The sequence below is a fragment of the Jatropha curcas genome, chromosome 2, assembly GCF_041381405.1.
Source record: "Jatropha curcas cultivar XTBG-Jc1 chromosome 2, XTBG_Jcur_1.0, whole genome shotgun sequence".
Classification (NCBI taxonomy): domain Eukaryota; kingdom Viridiplantae; phylum Streptophyta; class Magnoliopsida; order Malpighiales; family Euphorbiaceae; genus Jatropha; species Jatropha curcas.
In genome coordinates, this window is record NC_143152.1 from 31,939,784 (window position 1) to 31,958,145 (window position 18,362).

At 33.9% G+C, this 18,362-nt stretch overlaps 3 protein-coding genes across 3 annotated transcripts; 1 reads left to right on the top strand and 2 right to left on the bottom strand.

The window, feature by feature from the left end:
- Positions 1–1,697: 1,697 nt before the first annotated feature.
- On the bottom strand, positions 1,698–7,869 carry ATG18H (autophagy 18h-like protein). Its single transcript, XM_020684632.3, has 9 exons — positions 7,390–7,869; positions 5,818–6,276; positions 5,111–5,554; positions 4,564–4,809; positions 3,640–4,443; positions 3,383–3,558; positions 2,759–2,883; positions 2,147–2,665; positions 1,698–1,968 (listed from the first exon to the last, which is right to left on the bottom strand). Exons 1-9 carry the CDS (start codon positions 7,558–7,560, stop codon positions 1,964–1,966), a joined length of 2,949 nt encoding a protein of 982 aa, XP_020540291.1. The 5' UTR covers positions 7,561–7,869; the 3' UTR covers positions 1,698–1,963.
- A 1,994-nt stretch (positions 7,870–9,863) lies between these two features.
- RBK2 (ROP binding protein kinases 2) lies at positions 9,864–13,537 on the bottom strand. Its single transcript, XM_089717754.1, has 9 exons — positions 13,085–13,537; positions 12,166–12,284; positions 11,713–12,063; positions 11,373–11,624; positions 11,125–11,279; positions 10,961–11,040; positions 10,735–10,870; positions 10,492–10,642; positions 9,864–10,411 (listed from the first exon to the last, which is right to left on the bottom strand). Exons 1-9 carry the CDS (start codon positions 13,177–13,179, stop codon positions 10,242–10,244), a joined length of 1,509 nt encoding a protein of 502 aa, XP_089573880.1. The 5' UTR covers positions 13,180–13,537; the 3' UTR covers positions 9,864–10,241.
- Positions 13,538–15,495: 1,958 nt separating this feature from the next.
- Positions 15,496–17,806, top strand: LOC105647837 (putative LRR receptor-like serine/threonine-protein kinase RKF3). The gene has a single exon (XM_012234064.4). The coding sequence runs from the start codon at positions 15,686–15,688 to the stop codon at positions 17,597–17,599; it is 1,914 nt and encodes a 637-aa protein (XP_012089454.1). The 5' UTR covers positions 15,496–15,685; the 3' UTR covers positions 17,600–17,806.
- The last annotated feature ends 556 nt before the right edge of the window (positions 17,807–18,362 follow it).

Below are 18,362 nucleotides of genomic sequence, written 5' to 3' on the forward strand. Positions count from 1 at the left end.
AAAAAAGAGAAATAATAGGGTGAAATTATTGGTGGGGCCTCGCGTGAAATACAAGTCTTGTTGAGCCCTCTTTGAAAATGATTTATGGGTTCGCGGGAATCGAAAACTTTGGGCCTACTTCAGTTAACCCATCTACCCTACTTGCATTTATGAGACTCCTTTCTTGGCTTTATTTATTTATTTTATATTTACATTAAATTAAAAATATCACATCTATATATATATATATGTGGATTAATTTCATACTAATCTTGTCTCCGACTGCAATTATTATTTATTTATTTATTTTATAAATTTATCCCAAGGTTTGAAAAGATAATTTTTTAAAAGGACAATAACTATTTAGTCCTTTAAATTTAACCATAATTACAATTTCCTTCATAATGCATTGATTGTTTCATGAGATTTTATCCTATTATACTATTTAATCTTTACATCCAAAAAAATAGTATTATTTAATCATCTAATCATTTACATTTACTGTAATAATACTATATACTCCTTGAATGTACTATTAAATTACTATTTAATCCCTCTTTTAACGGCAAAATGACCATTTTCAGACAAAGGACTGAATAGTTCAAGGAGTTAAACTTTAAGGAGTAAGTAATCAGCTTATTTGCAAAATAAAAAAGAAAAAAATCATAATTATAATACAAATAGAAACTAGCTAAAGAAAAAAGAAAAAACATCTCATAGATATAAAATTTGGGTAAATGAGTGATTTTGAAATTGGAAGGACCAGTTGTTTATGTGCCTCTAATGTTGATATGATCGGAATCAAAGTGGGGGCCAACTATTTTGAGTAGCAGCTTTGCTGCCATGAATATAGCTACCAATGCAGGCCACTAGAATACAAGGATTTGGGATGTCTGGGAATCCAAAGTCCAGACTTGAATGAGTGTTCCTATCTCAGTACCCACCTAGACTTTGTACTACCATCGTTTCTTGTCTTTTTTCTAGTTTGGCTTTTTCTCTTTTCCGTCGTTTCCTTTCTTCTCTTCTCTTAGTTATGTAGTAATGTTCTTGTTGAGAGCCATCCTTGTCACCCTCCTCCTTATTCTTTACAACAAATTTGAAAATAACAGACCAGAGAAGTTCTAATTTCAATCTAAATTCCAGTTTCCCCTGCCTAAATAAGATGGCTAATTTATGAACACTAACATATAGAAAGATTTCATTCCATCAATTTCAAAAGTCTGATCCTGCTACATTCTTTTGCAGAAGAGATAATATGTTCCAAATGCATGCCACTGTTCAATACCGGATGACAGCCAAGAATTCAGACAAAATTTTCCTCAGCACTTCTGGCCAAAAAGGGCTTAACCACTTCCTATTATCCCATATCCCACGCACACACAGTACTCTTCACATGCATTGGTAAGTAGCATGCCGTGACAGAACTAAGAGGTGCAAAAACACTAACAGATGCAATAAAGGACAATAATTTTATTTTTTTTTGTCGCGGTTTTTATGCTTTTCTGGATGAGATAACATTTTAGTTCCACCAAGTAAAAACAAAACATCAATTTCGAGCCAACAAGAGAATGTGATCACTTTCAAGAACAGGTACCTGGACAGAAAAAACAAACAGAATGTGTATGATAAGGTCTTTCAAATTTTTTTTTTTATTTCTATTTTCTTTTTTTTTTTTTTTTTTCCCCTTTTGAAGAATGAATACACTCAAGAAATGGACCTTTCCACACAAATAATTTGTATTATGAATATCAATTTACAGCATGTACATCAGAATTAGAAGAGGAGAAAAGCCATTCGTTTGGACTGGCAAATCTTTAATTAATCAGTCAGTAAACGTTCCCAATGTTGAGAGGATATTACCTGCAACCTTTTTAAATTAGTACCTAACTCTCCATTAGGCTGACCTTGCATCAAACTTTGCACAATGAATTGAATGAAACTGAAGAAACGCATAATTTAGCAGAATTTGAAATGGGAGGAGACATCAACCTGCAGGCCGAAAACAGAAAATTTCAACAACTTTGGATGAATAAAGGATTCAGTTAACCAATAGTTCCTGTCTAAACTAATGTGAAAGGACCAATAATCCTAAATCACACCTACTTCTGTGATACTTTCATGATGTAGTATAAAAACATTTAGATGATACTTTCAACACCCTACCTACCTTCCTCAGAGAAGGCGAAAACACCTCCAAGCATGTCATCATTGTCTTCTTCAGATTTTTCTAAATCAGAAGGACCATTGTTCTTGTCCACAATACTAGCTGCTGTTGATTCATGACACTCACTTAATGCAGATACCTTACAGTAACCCTCTTGAAAAAACTGCTCAAAATCAAAAGAATCATTTGTTGGCCCCTCATCTATAATGTTCATACTCAAGTCAGAACGGTTAGAGCTTGTGTTTGAAGCTTCACTGGTCAAACCACTGTTTGACGACTGAACTTCTTTTGCAATTGCTCTTCCAGCAGAAAGAGAACCATTTGTTAAGGATGTTACATTACTATCCACCGAATTACTATCTTCAGGGGAAATACCCATTTGGGATTGTTCAAAAGAACCTGAACCACTATCTTTGTTAACAGTACTTTTGTAAGAGATAGGCGACACAGAAATAGATATCCCTCCATCACCGGTAGCATTACCAGATTGGAGAACAAGTGGATAAAATTTTGTCGATGATCCTGGTGAAAAATGCCAAGAATAAAAATGAGACAAGTCATATTTACAAAAAAAAAAAAAAAAAAAATCAAATATCTAATTCAGAATCACCATACCACCATTGGGGTTTGCAACTGAGCCAGTTGAGACCAACTTGGAGGGGGAAATAACAGCATCTTCTGACTCTTTACCTTCGTGAGAACCGGTCGATGAAGTTGAGTATCTTTCACCACTAAGACTCCTGCAGGAAACAACAAATAATGATCATTTACGAAGGGCACTGTGTGGATATACAAAAAACAAAAAGAACACAAATTTTTCTTCAGATGCCGAGCATGATGTACTTAGTTACAAAATATCATTGAGGAGCACAAGAGATTCAATAAATCTGGCCACTGTAATGAACAAAGGAAAGATGAATGGAAACATATCCGAAGGAAAGATGAAACATAAAAGGACCATGTCAGAGAAAAAATAGACAATTACACATCCGAAGGTGGACAATTACATTGAAAACAATTGAGAAAAACACTAATCTGAGACATAAAGTTAAGCAGGAAGCATTAGGAAGGGGTTGTCAGTTGTTGAGCATATTGCCTGTTAAGAATCATTCAGTGGGAAAAAAGCTCCCTGAATGATTGATACAATGACAAAAAGCACTATCACTATATTTAATCAAAATGCAACCTTAATAATAGTTATTACATGGTTATCAGAATGTATAAAACATGTGAATGCACCTGTTACTCCAATTAGGGAGACTCCTGTGAAAATGATCAAAAACAGGTAATAAATCCTTCCGCTTGATTTCAACCTCTTGAACCGGAACCTTCTCTACTTCAATCTCTCCACACGCAAGATCTTCAATGACATTACGTTCTGTTGTGTCAAGATGACTAATAATGTAGAAATAAACCTGAAATACAAATGAATCAAACAAAAGGAAAATTGAAAAATGAAAAGTAGAAGCATCTGACAATTACATAATGACCAATACCTTAGATTTCTGCCAAAGTGGGATCCTCCACGAGCTCATCTGCACCTCTGCATTGGAAAGATACAAGTGAGATGGTTCGTGGGACTTAAATGATCCCATGTGTTCAGTATCATTATCTTCACAATCAGAAGTTTCCATGGGAAAGTCTGTAGTTTCTAGTCTGCCTAGGGTAATTCCAGAAATACATTCCTCTCTATCTGGCCAATCTGCTCTTCGGCAAACATCCCACCACTGAACAGATTCAACATTCACCCGCAATTCCTCATCTTGCATCTGCACTGAAGAACCTTGTCCAATTCTTGAAGCAACTTCAAGGGACTCTCCCCCCACTGACGACAGCAATTTATATTGAACTAGATGACCACAAGGAGTATAGACTAATAGGTGGTCCAAAGCATGAACATTTTTCAAGTGAGCAGGTTGCATATCTCGAGGTACACTGCTATGGAAAACCGCAGCAATAGCACCAGATGGGACTGATGTCTTTCCTGCTGCAGAAGATGCAGCATTGCTAACTGTGTTGAGCCAGCCAGAATTATTATTCTTTATTCTGCTCACCACGGACAGGGTAACAGGCAGTGGTGGTGGTGCAGAAAAAGACAGCTGGTTTACTGTGAACGAAGGAGTAGACCACCATGGTAGAGATAAAACTGGTAAAAGACTAGGCCCATCCACATGTGAATTGTGAATTTGAAGAACATTCTCACCACCAAAAGGGGAAAGCACAAAAATATGGCAAGTTCCACGGGATGAAACAATGGCTATCCACTGACTATAATGACTAAAGCAAATATCTTGTATTACCTGCAAAAAAAAAAAAAAAAAAAAAAAAAAAAAAAAAAAAAAAACACAGGAAAAACAAAATCTACATGAAGATACAAAAAAAGAAAAAAAGAAAGAAAGACAGGGGAAGCTGGAACATACAGCTGACGTAATGCCACGATGGAGCTTATAAAGATGCACATGAGAAGAGCTCCAATCGTAACTCTTAGTGCCAGATCCACTTTGAGATGAGGAAGGCATAATCCGAAAAATATTTATGTTGTTCCCATGAATTGAGGCAGTAACCAGAAGTGTACCACTAGGATCAAAACAAAGAGCGGAAATTGGACTAGTATGAGCTCTAAATTGTGATATCACAGCTCTGGAAACGAAATCTTTCACAACAACCTGCAATATGCCACTAAAATAAGAGGGAAAAATCTTCAAATACAAGTGATTCCTAAGTACTATGATGACATGCGTAAAATTCTATTACTTAGAAAATTCCACATCCCTCTAGAACTTGGCACGTCTAAAATTGATAGCCATATTAAACTTTCAGAAGATCATTCACCTGGGAACTTGAACTTAAATGTATTATCCACAGGCAAAATGAAAGACATAAGCCTAGGCACAAGCAATTAAATTTCATTTCCCTGTCATAATCTTTATGCTTTATTTAAAATTTAAGTTAGCTTGCCAAACTAACCATTCCTGCATTATCTGTTTCTGAAGAATGTGTTGCACCCCGATTCACTTTCCAAGTTGAATTTGAATATACAGGAGAATTAGAACCATCGGGGACAAATTCTTGATAATATCTAGACAGAGTCTTGTAACCCATGTCTCCCAAATTTATTAAGCCAGAAGCTATCTGCTTACTAGATTCCATGGCATAACGAGCCATCAAACTCCCACTGCCTGGTGAAGTTGATGGACTGACACCTAGTGGAGGAGTAAGACTTTGTGGACTTAAACGGCCTGTGTTTGACAGTAGTGGATTGTCAGAAGCATATGCTAACCACCGAGGGCCCACAGCCATTGGACCATATCCAATATTAACCCCACCAATTCCTTGGCCTCCAAACTGAGGGACAGGGTAAGTGAGAACACTGAATTTATTCTCGAGAGTTAGAGCATCAAAGCAATATATCTGCAAAATATGAAACAAACCAAGTTTTAGCTGAGTTTAAATCGGTTATGACTAATTATTAATTTAGCCAAACCAAACTAACATAATAACAATTATAGACAGCAAAAGCTTCCAGCAATCAATGTCTTGATTAAGTGGCAGCAATTCTGCAATCATCCTTAGTCTTGACTCTTCTGGCTTTGAAAGTAAATGGTGAAAACTAACCTCAGACACAACTGTACTAGGAATTACTTGGTAAACATCTAACATTAGCTTATGCTTACTTGTGTTGAAAGGCCCACGGCCACGATATGTGGACTGCATCTAACCATATAAACTGGCGAACGAAATCTCAAAACATGAACATAATTATGAGATCTTAGCGAGTAAAAACCCACTGTAGTAGGAGAAATGGAAAAGCTTCCCATTTGAGGCTCGTTATAGCCATCTCTGATGAACCCATCTCTCCCGTTAAGCATTGGGCCTGAGCTTTTTGATTCACCACATGTGACAACCAAGAGCAAAGGATGTGATGCTTTGAATCCTTCATGGCCCTCAGATTTTGCAGGCAGAGGCTGCATCTGTAAAAATGTAACTGGGACATCACGCTTGGAAACGAGTTCAATGACATTAGAAGCATCATCAACATCAATGACTTGAAAGCCATTGGAATACCCAAGTAAGAGAACATGTTTGAAGGAAGATGGACCAAGCTCTAGTCTGTCAAAGGAAGCCCAAAGTACCTGTTTGACCATAGAACTCCATATCAAGCCTGTAGGCATAATATGATAATCGATATGCAACATACACAAATAGGCACAAACAGAAACAGAGGTATTGAAGTAAACTTTTGACCTCAAAAGTCTTCTAATAAATCATCAAATGACACTAAGTTGACTTGCTCAAAAGGTAAACAAAGTGGCCCTAGACTAGGCTAAATCCTCCATTGCTATCTCCTCTTACTTATCCTTTAGCCCCTGTAAATAAATCTTTAATATTAACTGAACAATCAGCAAAACACTTTAAGAAACAAATGTTGAATCCCCATTAGGTGAACTAGATAAGACATTGAAACAAAAAATATTCAGTACCAAATACATTGGTTTTCCCGTTAGGCAAAGATGCCTCCAGTATACTGGTGGCAATCAATTGATCAATTAATTTCATAATAAACACGGTTCAAGGTCTTAGGTTCTCCTAATCCCAAAATAAAACTAAACTTACAATCAAAGATTAAAATTTTGCGGTACAATGGATCCATGTGGAAATGGTGGCTAATTTTGCAAGAATGAACATCAGTTTCAAAAACAAAACTGGACATATTTCTTTTGTCCACAGAAAAAAAAAAAAAAAAATTGCAGCTCAACTTCACAATATCAGTAATTATCAACCATTTCACTTAGTTCTTTTGGCGGCAATAAAAAAAAATGTAGAACTTAAACGAAGTTTAATTACTTTACAATATCACTAAGAATTATCACTGATGCAAGCAGTTATCAACCATTTCACTTATTAAAAACAAATTTTGAATATAAACTGAATCTTTCTTTTTTTGCTTCAACTTTTATCACCTTAAAGTTCATAGGATAGGACGAAAACAGAATTTTTTTTGAGGTCCTTATACTCATTATGCCTAGCATTGAATAAGAATGGTTAGAAAGAGAAATATCTGCAGGGATACAACAACGTATTGGACCTGGCAACCAAGCAGATTTCACTTCTAAAGTTAATTGAAATTAAAATCACAAATCGAACCAATTCAATTAGCTGATTTTGTAAATAGCAGCATAGATAAATAGAGAAACTAAAATGAAATTGAAGTCAAAAGAGTAATATAAAAGAGCGTATAAAGAAACCTGGTCTTTACGGTCTTGATTATCACCGGAGATAGAAGCGGCGACAGAGGCACTAGCGGACCGGACACCAGATGAGGCGGTTTTAATGCAAGAAGAAATGAACTTCAAAGAATTCGGGAGAAAGCCATTGCTGTTAGTCTTACTATTGTTTCCCTTGCTGTTATTCTTCATAATAAATCAAAACACTATCCAAAATTACTCAACCAAAATTCACCGGCCACCGGGAAGTTACCGGGGAACAGGAAGTCTGGCCACCACGATCGTCAATAGCATAAAGAGCTGAGTACCGATGAAGAGAAATAGCAGCGAGAAATTGGCAAGCTCCGGCGAGAAATTGGATTTTGATGGTGTTTGGTTTGGTAGTTTTGACCTTCGAGAGGGAGAAAGAGAAACGGTTCTTTGCTTTTGTTTTGTGTTTTCTTGTTGATCGAACTGTTTTTCTCTTTTCTTTTTTCCTTTTCTATCTGAAAAAAGTAATAAAATAAAATAAATGTGTTTAGCTTTTGTGACCAGAGTTCTATGTGTGAGTTCGGGTGTTGATTGCTCTGTAAGCTAATTCTGCGAAATGTCAGAAGCATCCTATGAACTTTAGCTAAATTCCTCTGTGTCCCAAATGTTTTCAAAATGACAATGGAACCCACATTTGGAAGGCTGAAAAAACAACTGATATTACAACTTCACCACTTTATTAATCTAGAGGGATCTGATTTTAATAGAATCAAAGTAGGTTCAATATTTCCAATTTTGAATTGAAATTAAAACGAAATTAATCGTGATGAGCTGGTTTGAATTCTAGTCTTCAAAATCGGAAACGGTTCAAAATCACGAAGATTCACCATAATTAATTGCTTTTGAATTCAAAATAGGAGTGTGTAAATCAACATTTTGATTCTAAATTGAACCGGATCACAAAAATTGATAACCAAAAGTTTCTTTTTTCTTAGACGAAAACCATATTAATTTTTGTTTGGAATCAAACTAAACTCATTGGTTCAATTCAGTTTAGATTTAAATTTTAATATTAATAATAATATAAATTTTTTATAATTTAAAAAGTTTATTGTTAAATATGAGAAGAATGTAAAAAAATATAAATTATGAAAGCCGCCGATGGTGGTGGTGGTTGGTGGTAAATAGTGACCGGTGATGGTGACTATAATGATTAATAAATTAAAAAAAAATATGGATTCATAAGGTTTGTCAATGTCTGAAAAATACTTTATTCTCTCGAAAATGAGAAGTTATTTTTCATAAAGAATGACTTAATTTTCTTTTGACTAGAAAAATAATTTTCATCGACCTATTTTCCTGAATGCCCCAAACAACAGAAAATTATGTAAAATATTTTTTGCAATTTATTTTACGAAAACAAACAGAACTTAATAGTTTAAATTTTAAAATTAGTTAATTAATTTTTTTTAATTCTCCATCCCATTATTCTCTCTATTGCATTCAATTTATATATAGGTAGCCTTAAAATTTATTGGAAAAATGTGATCAGATTATTTAAGAGATAATTTTAGGATAAGGGTGTAATTGAACAACAATCATATTCTGAGTAGAATAAAAATAGATTAAAGAAGAAAAAATTAATGAAATATTGAAATTATAAAAATTACAACTTATTTTTCAACAGAGGGTGTATTTATTTACATGGAATTAAATTTTAAATTTACCAATAGATCACATATATCAAGACGGGAAGATTGATGATATTCAACATAAATAAACAAGCCACGAGGTGACAACATGACATATAGAAGGGAGCACGTGGGGGCAAATAGGTCTTTGTAGTTATAAACAAGAGACATAATGGCGTCATGGTAGTTAATTACAATTATTCATCAATTAATGAGGAACAAATGGCAATATCAAAAACTAAGGGGAGGCTAATGATAATAAAGCAATCGTAAGACATAGGAGAGTAGACATTAGTTACGTTACGACAGGGAACGGATGAGAATTGAGAATATCTTCAAAACAAGATTCCGAATTACAGCTACCTTTTTTATTTTATTTTATTTATTATTTATCTTCCCAGGTTTTACGGTGCCGTAAATTTGGTTATTTTTACGGCTAGATCGGGATTTGTCCACCGTAAATTTTGGGGGGAAAGAATACTAAAACGACATGTCTGTCTCCACTTTAGCAAAAATACATCAAAGGAGCAAAATACTAAAAAGGTGACGTGTACACGTCCACTTCCTCAAGGCAAATCCATTTTTACGTGTCATTCTCACATTAGTACTTTATCAACACCTCATCATTGTATATGCTCATTGTGTTTTCTTTTTCTTTGGGGGAATAAAATGTTTTATTTTTGTTTTAAATTATAATAATTGTATATTATTATATGATACGTGTATGTGCATTAATTTGAGTGGAATAGTATGATTTAAAGGATAATGATTTTAGCATATAGATTTTTTTTAATATAAAAAATATGAGAACTTATTTGGCATTTTCATTAAAAAAATATTATATGATCAAAGTTTTATTTCTCTATAAAGCTGAAATTTATCTTCCACAAAGCATCCCATGTCTCAGAAAAACCCCAGTGTATATACATATACAGGGATAGTGGCAATGGAAGAAGATGATCTGGTGCTTTTTTTCACATATGGAAAGAAAACCAGTTCAACATGTTTTATATGGAATTTGAAATCCGTACTTAACTGAGTATCATTTTTCAATCAAATGCCATGTAAAACAGAAATCTTGGGGTATGATTTTATTTCCGTAGGAGTTTCAAAACCTTCTTGAAACTGCAAATCCCAAGGAAACTAAGATCAATAACTAGTACCGGTATTATTTCTCTCAAGGGAACTAAGATTCTTTTGCTTTTGAACAATTCAACACCCTAGAGCAAGTTCCCTATGTCGTTTGAGATCATTCAGATACTTAGTTGAATTGTATTCTTGTGCATCCAGCAGTTCTTCAGAGTAAGTTCTTTGGAAAGACTTCTTCTTGCGTTCTTTTGCACATCTTTTTGCATATTCGTCGCCTCTTAGAAGTATCACAACCTGCATAACGAGTAGATTATGTTATTTCCATGTAAATTTAACTGTGATAATGCTAATTAGTGTAAAGGAATTGCACTTTCCTGATTTATTCGAGGACGAAGAATAGGAGATGGCTCAATGCACAAAGAGGCAGTCAAAACTATTCGGTCCATCTCTTCAGGGTCATAGTTACCACCAAGAGAAGGATCAGCAAGTTCCTTAATATCATTGTTATCAAGGAAAGGCTTTGCCTATGAAAAAAAAACACCCAGAAAGGAAAATGGGTAGCTCATTACTTTACATGGAATAATGGTATGAACAATTTTTGCAGAGGTAAAATTACCCAAGCCACAAGGCTTTGCTGTAAATGATCGATAGCCGGGCGTCCGGTTATGAGCTCCAAAAGTAGAACACCAAACGAATATATATCAGTTTTCTCATCAACTATGCCATGCATAAAGTATTCAGGAGCAAAGTAGCTGCAATTTTAAAAGAAAAACAGGGTAACATATTGACATTTCAAGTCACTTGATTGATTAACTATAGATCAAAGTTGTATGATCACAAACCCGAATGTGCCTTCAAATTTTTGTACATTGTGGTGAGTCCATTGCCTGGGCAGCCACTTGGCAAGGCCAAAATCACAAATCTGGAATAGATGGGATAGTGCATCAGTGAAAGAAAAAATTTAATATAAAGATTGATTCTCATGTGTAACTCGAAATATATATACCTGAGGCACATAATCTTCCGTAAGAAGAATATTGTCAATCTTTATATCTCTGTGGATGATTCGCTTTTGACAACCCTCATGAAGATACATCAATCCATCAGCTGTCCCTAATGCAATCTTACATCTTTTACTCCACTCAAGCTTGACTTGTGAACCTGGAAATGTAAGTAAAGAACAACCAAAGTAACTAGAAAACCAAAACTCTTTTTCAATTCAAGTACAGAACTAAATGCAAGATAGGAACGAACCGCGGAGAACAGATCCTAAACTCCCCAGTGGAGACAATTCGAAAACAAGGAACATCCCTCCATCAATCCCACAACCAAGCAACTTAGCAGTATTAGGATGATCAACATAGGCCATAATCCCAAGCTCAGATAGGAATACTCCTGTTTGTTCATCAGAAGTTCCTTTAGTCAACCGCTTTATTGCTACTAGCTTTCCATTTCGCAGACGACCCTTATAGACCTCAGCAAAACCGCCCTTTCCAATCAAGTTTTCTATAAACAATATCATACATAATATATATTAATAACGAATAAAAAGCAAAACAATAATCAAATTTCACAAAGCACTTAAATTTCTAACCAGGGCTAAAATTGTTGGTTGCTGCTTCAAGCTGAGAAAGTGTGAAATCCTCCAATGAAGACTTGAACTTATATAAATCTCTCAGTAATGGGTTCTCTCTTGAGCTTCTGCTCTTTCTTATTGGTAGTTTTGGCATAGGGAGAGGACTGAAGAAGTTCAAGTGCTTTAGTGACCTCTTTTTCCATAATCTAATGAATCTACCCCAATGAGACTGTGCTCTTGATTTTGAAGAACTAGCTTGTGCTTCTTTCTTGGGAATATCAGGAGGGATGGAGGTAGATTCCAAGCCTTCTAGGCAGGCTTCTATAACTCCTGTTGGAGAATATCCATCTTGTCTTTCCTTTTCCTTGTCTGAATGTCCCATGCCCACAAAACATGAAAATCATTTATGACAAAATATGGAACTAGTCACAGTCAGACATTCATGCTAAATAAGAAACTGCAAAAAAATACCATGAGTAGAACCAGCAAAAGAAAGTAATTTGCTAAATTTTTTATGTTTTGGTGTTGGTGGAGGAGTCTCTGCTCGTTGAGATCTCCCTGATGATTGACAAAGTTCCTTCCCGTTCTCCCTGAATAGAAAAATAAAATAAAGAGGAAGCAATGTTAAAGCTCAAGGAAGATACATAAAAAAACCATATACAGTGTAATTGTTGTGGGTGTTTGCCATCTTAATTATATGTTGTTCTAACAGACTTGGCCTCTTAAAACCTCTCAACAGCCAGCATTGAATGAGGGGGAAGGAGAAAGGTTTCCTCATTCTGTAGCCTGACCATAGGCAACCCAAAAATTTTGGAACTAATGCGCAAACTAAAACTTGGATAAAGATAAATCATAGAAATCAGAAGACATAACATCCAAATCATGTAGAACTCACAACTCCTGAAAAAAAAAAAAAAACCATCCATTTCATATCATATTCAGGCATAAATAAGAAATTAATCACCAAGCACAAGATAACAAAAAGTCTGTTGGGGTTTATATTCACATAACATCTAAAACACCCATTAACTCCATAAACATTAAAAGCATAGGCCTTTAACAAAATGATAAGAAACCACACAATGATCTTCTCAAAAAAAAATTGTCCCCAAATCTACGAGCTTAAACTCCTAAACAGAAAAGTAAAAAAAAACTAAAAAGTGGACATAAAAGCGAAAACCTTCTATCTCCCTCCCTATGAATGTAAACAAAATCGAAGAAAAAATTATAATAACCATAATTGTAAGCACAACCCAAAAAATCCATATCCAAAAATTATTACATTTAACAAGGTTGATTCTGTTATATATGTATGTAAAATGATAGATATAACACAGACCCCTTACATGAGAACGAAATGAACGCCACACAAGAAGATATTAAGACATACCCAAATGAGGGAAGATGAAGGGGAACACACGCATACCATTGACTAATAGTGTTACTAGAAGATTTATGATGGTTTCTACCCGCAGCAGTTGCCATGAAAATAAACAACAGCAGGCTCACACAGCCTCCAAAACAGAGAGAAAGAGAAGAATAAGAAGAAGAGGTGGAAACAGAGAAGAAGGGAGAGAGACCCAGAAACAAAAACAAGAATTGTCGTATGTGGTCGCTATAACATTAAAGATTAAACCTTTATTTTGAATAAAACTTATCTAGACCCTGGAAAGAAAATCTCCAAGCTATAAATGGAAAAGCCTCATTGTTATGTCTTTCTCTCGCTTTCTCTTCCGTTTGTTCTATTGTTTATGTTTATGTTCTCTCTCTCTTACATAAGTCCGTGAAAATCGCTGGAACAGTCTAATGGTTGCTGACAAGTGGTAAGAGCTCTGAAGCGACTTCTGCTCTCCGCCTTTGAACCCGACAGAGAAACAGAAGGACTTTAAAGAGAGAGGGAAAGTTTTTCAGTTAGAAACTACTAACAATCTAAAGTTTATTTTAATAAATCACTATCCTTTTTTGAAATTATATCTTTTTTTTTTTTTAATTATATATCTTACTACATACAATATATCAAATTTTGTTTTCCATATATAAATTATTATAATTATTACTGGTATATCACAAATTAATATCAAATAATTGGTTTATATTATAATTGGAAATGGAAGACATATATGGTGTATGATAGTGAAAACAAAAGGGTCAGAGCACAAAATGGTTGAATATATTTGTAATAAACAAAAATATAAATTATTAGTGCACTGTCATAGAAAGAAATGAAGAATGTTTTCTTGTCGTCAACTCGTTATTGCAGTAGAAATGAGCTAACCGTCAAACGCACCAAAAAAAAAAAATATATATATATATATATATAAAAGAAAGAGAGTGTTTTCAAATAAACGATAAGTCACCCTTCTGAAATATAAATTTTGAAAAATATTATTTTTAATTTAATCTAAAGAAAAAAAATTAAATTTATTTAGAATTTTATTCTTGTCATTTAAATTTAAATTTAAAATTTATTAATTAAATATGAAAATTTTTAAATAATTATTTAAATATATATAGAGAGAGGGGATAAACAAATGAAAAAGTATAAAAAATAAAAAAACTCTTAGATCTGGACCAAGATTGGGCCAATTTGAAAAATCCAAGCCCGAAATTAGGTGAACATGAACAAGTCCAGTGTGAACAAAAATTATAGAAGCCCGCCAATTCATAAATGCCCAATTTGCTCATTACATAATTAATGCGTTAAAAACCATTTCATATCAATTAAATTTAATTCACAAGGAAAGTACTTAAAGGTATACTCTATCCATCCCATTAAATAAAAAATTGATATAATTTAATTTTTTTCCCATTAGAAAATTCATATAAAATGTAAAAAAATCCATTTATTTGAAATTATCTAAAAAAATAAATTTCTCATCAAATGGGCCCATTTGGAAATTTGGCTCTTTTAACTATGAAACAAGAGTACCTTACAAAAATTAAAATAAAGAATTTAAATTACGTTATAAAGTGTGAAGAGAGGTTTGGAATTTCTATGCATTTTTCCTAGTAATAAAAATATAAATTATGTTGTATAAGTCACTCATAAGAATGTGAAACCAACTTGGTTTTGACAAATTAAAACATCCATAAAAGGGTTTTTGACTTTTTTTTTTTTTTTTTTAAGTCTAATTGTTGGATAAGAGGGGTCAAATTCACTCTCTTTCATGGTTCTTAGTTTTGTTTTATTAAAGATTAAAGAATGGTTCATAACTTCACCACAAGTGCCTAATAGAGTAAAATAGTATTCCACCCACCATGAAATTTCTCTAATTAATAAGAGATTAATCAATGCAATTAATAATTAATTATCTCGCATTCATATTATATAAGATCATTCTTTTTTTTTTAAAAAAAAAAAAAAAAAACATAATATACACTATTCATCTTTTATCAAGAACATGACAAATTTGATTATATAAATTCATATAAAATTATTTTTTTTTTTTTAAGTTTCACAAACGTGTTTTCACGTTCGGATTGAAAAGTAGTATTCATGTAAATAATTTTAAAAATTTAGAATATAATTTTGTAAATAAAATTATTTGGAAATGTAGTCGATGACGCATGACGATTAAAGTGAAAATTAATTGATTTGTGATTAATTGACAAGTTTAATAATGTACAAAGAAGGAGCTTCTTGAAAGCTCGTTTGATTTATTCAAACAAATATCATATATTATAAATCAAAAAACCCATAAAGTCACATGAGCTCCAAATTAAGTGCTTGCAATTTACTATTCCCTATAAAGACAAAGCAAGATTCTTTTTCACTTCGGTTTTTTAAAATTCAGTTGAGAGTCTTGAGACCCATTCCAAGTCTCACTTGCCGCCAATTAACTAACCGCCAAAACCGGCCATTGATTGATTGATTTGAGTCTCAAGCATTTCAAAAATTAAGGATAAAGTTAGGGTTTCCAATTCCCAATTCCCAATTCCCAACAAACCATGGTTTTCAAATCCCACGAAAACTTGTTGCTTTAGAGATATCATGTCTCTCTTTCCCTTCCCTTTCTTTCTTTTACTATTAGTCTTAACATTTTCCAATTTATCTTCTTCATCAGCTGCAACTTTCCCCAAAATCTCAAACAAAAACCTTACTGGTACTGCTGATGAATTATCAGACTCCTCTTGTCCACTGAACTTCAATGTTCTTCGTGAACTAGCCGATGAAGCCCCTTTAAAGCTTGCTCTAATTGATGTTCCAAGGCAATGCACATATATTCGAAAAGGGCTCCTTTTTGTTCGATCAGAATATCTTCGAACAAATGGGTTCTTTTTTCCTCCTCCAGACACTTTAGAGGCTTGTTGGAACTCATATGGGAAGTTAGTAGCAGAATACTTGCATGGTTTTGATGCTCAAGCTACTTGTGGATATCATCCTGAATGGATTTCAGAGACTTATATGAATATTACAACTAAAGCACAATTTGAAGCCCTAATTCCCACAACGGAATTGCAAGAAATGACAGATTATTGTAACAGATCTTTGGATAATACCTCTTCTTGTAAATCTTGCACTCAAAAGTTGTCAAGTATTGAAAAACTGTACCTTCAGGTTAGTCCTTATGATGATGATCTAACTGAGGATGCTTCTGATTATTTGTTCATGTATGCAGCTGCTTTTAGCAATAAACTTGGACCGGGCGATTCAGCAACTGCAAAATGCTTATTCACGCTTGAATTTTCTTGGCGGTTAACTTCTGATAGGAAACGCAAATCTGTGATTTCAGGTGTTGTTTTAGGTTGCATCATTGGAGTTTTTGGTGCTGCTGTTTCAGTTTGGTTGTTTTGGATATTGCATAAGAAATATGGAAAGAAAAAAATGAGAAGTTCTGTTGATTATAAAGATCATGAGAGTAGTTTGGAATTCGGATTGGGAAAACTATATAGGAGAAGTGCTAATTTAGTGAAATTTAGAATAGATGAAATTAGGGCTGCCACAATGAACTTCTCAAGAAATTATCTAATTGGAAAAGGAGGATATGGAAATGTTTACAAAGGAACATTACCGGATGGTTCTCAAGTTGCATTCAAAAGATTCAAGAGCTGTTCAGCTTCTTGTGATGCAACATTTGCACATGAAGTAGAAATCATTGCAAGTGTTAGACATGTCAATCTTGTTGCTTTAAGAGGCTATTGCACTGCAACAGTTCCAATGGAAGGTCATCAGAGAATTATTGTATGTGATTTGATGCATAATGGGTCTCTTTACGATCATTTATTCTTATCAGAAGAGAATAACAAGCTTAGCTGGCCTATTCGACAGAAAATCGCGCTTGGAACAGCTCGCGGATTAGCTTATTTACACTATGGAGTACATCCTGCTATAATACATAGAGATATAAAAGCTAGTAATATACTTCTTGATGATACATTCGAACCAAAAGTTGCAGATTTCGGCCTGGCAAGATTCAATTCTCAAGGATTGACACATTTAAGTACAAGAGCTGCAGGTACTCTTGGCTATGTTGCTCCTGAATATGCCCTATATGGGAAATTAACAGAAAGAAGTGATGTTTATAGCTATGGAGTTGTACTTCTTGAACTTTTGAGTGGAAAAAAAGCATATGAAACTAATCCTGATGGAGAAGTTTCTCTTCTGACAGATTGGGCTTGGTCTTTGGTTAAACAAGGTAGAGCATTGGATGTTATAGAGGAGAATATACCTGAATTGGGTTGCAGAGAAGTTATGGAGCAGTATGTTTTTATTGCTGTTATTTGTGCTCATCCAATACTGTCTGCAAGGCCAACAATGTATCAGATTGTCAAAATACTGGAGTCTAATCTGCACTTAGCTCCCTTTTCTCTTGAAGCTTATCCTATTGGTAGTAATAACAGTACAGTTAGCAGTGTCAGCTCAAATTGTATAACCTGTTCTTCCATTACAGCAACCGATCCATGAATGAAATTAGTCATAATTGTCTAGTAATTCCAGTAAAGAACGGCTCCAGGAATTGAACTTGAAGATTGAGATCACTTACCACCCAATCAACGTGTTGTTGGTTACCGAATTGTTTGATTGGATTAATTAGTCCATTCTATTAATTGTTTTCCCTCATGTTAATGTGAAAATTTCATTGGGTAAATAAAAGAAACTAGTCTTATTTCAATTGCAAGTTCTGATTATATTCTTATAAAGAAAATTATATATATGTCAAATTTAGATATGGTTGCTTTTTGTGCCTTTGGATGAATATTTTGAATTATTTTTGTTTTGCTTTGAATCCTTTTGTTATGGTCATATATTGAGAGAAGTTAAAAATTTTATTTTAGTCAGTTTATGCATTAATCCCCAAATTATTGATCAATTTTGATCACTGGATCAAGGAAATATATTTTTTTTATTGAAAATAATTATTTAAATATATTCATACATACATAAACAAATGAAAAAGTATAAAAAATAAAAAACTATTGGAGCTGGACCAAGCCTGGGCCAGTTTGAAAAATCCAGGGCCTGAAACTTGAACAGGTCCAGTATAACAAAAATTGTAAAGCCCACTAATTACCGGTGGCTACTGGCTGCTACGACAAGCTTTGACACCAACTCCGCAGCCCAATTCGTAAATGCCCAATTTGCCCATGACGCAATTTATGCGTTAAAACCCTTTTCATATAAATTAAATTTAATTCACAAGGAAAATACTTAAGGTGAATTCCATCCA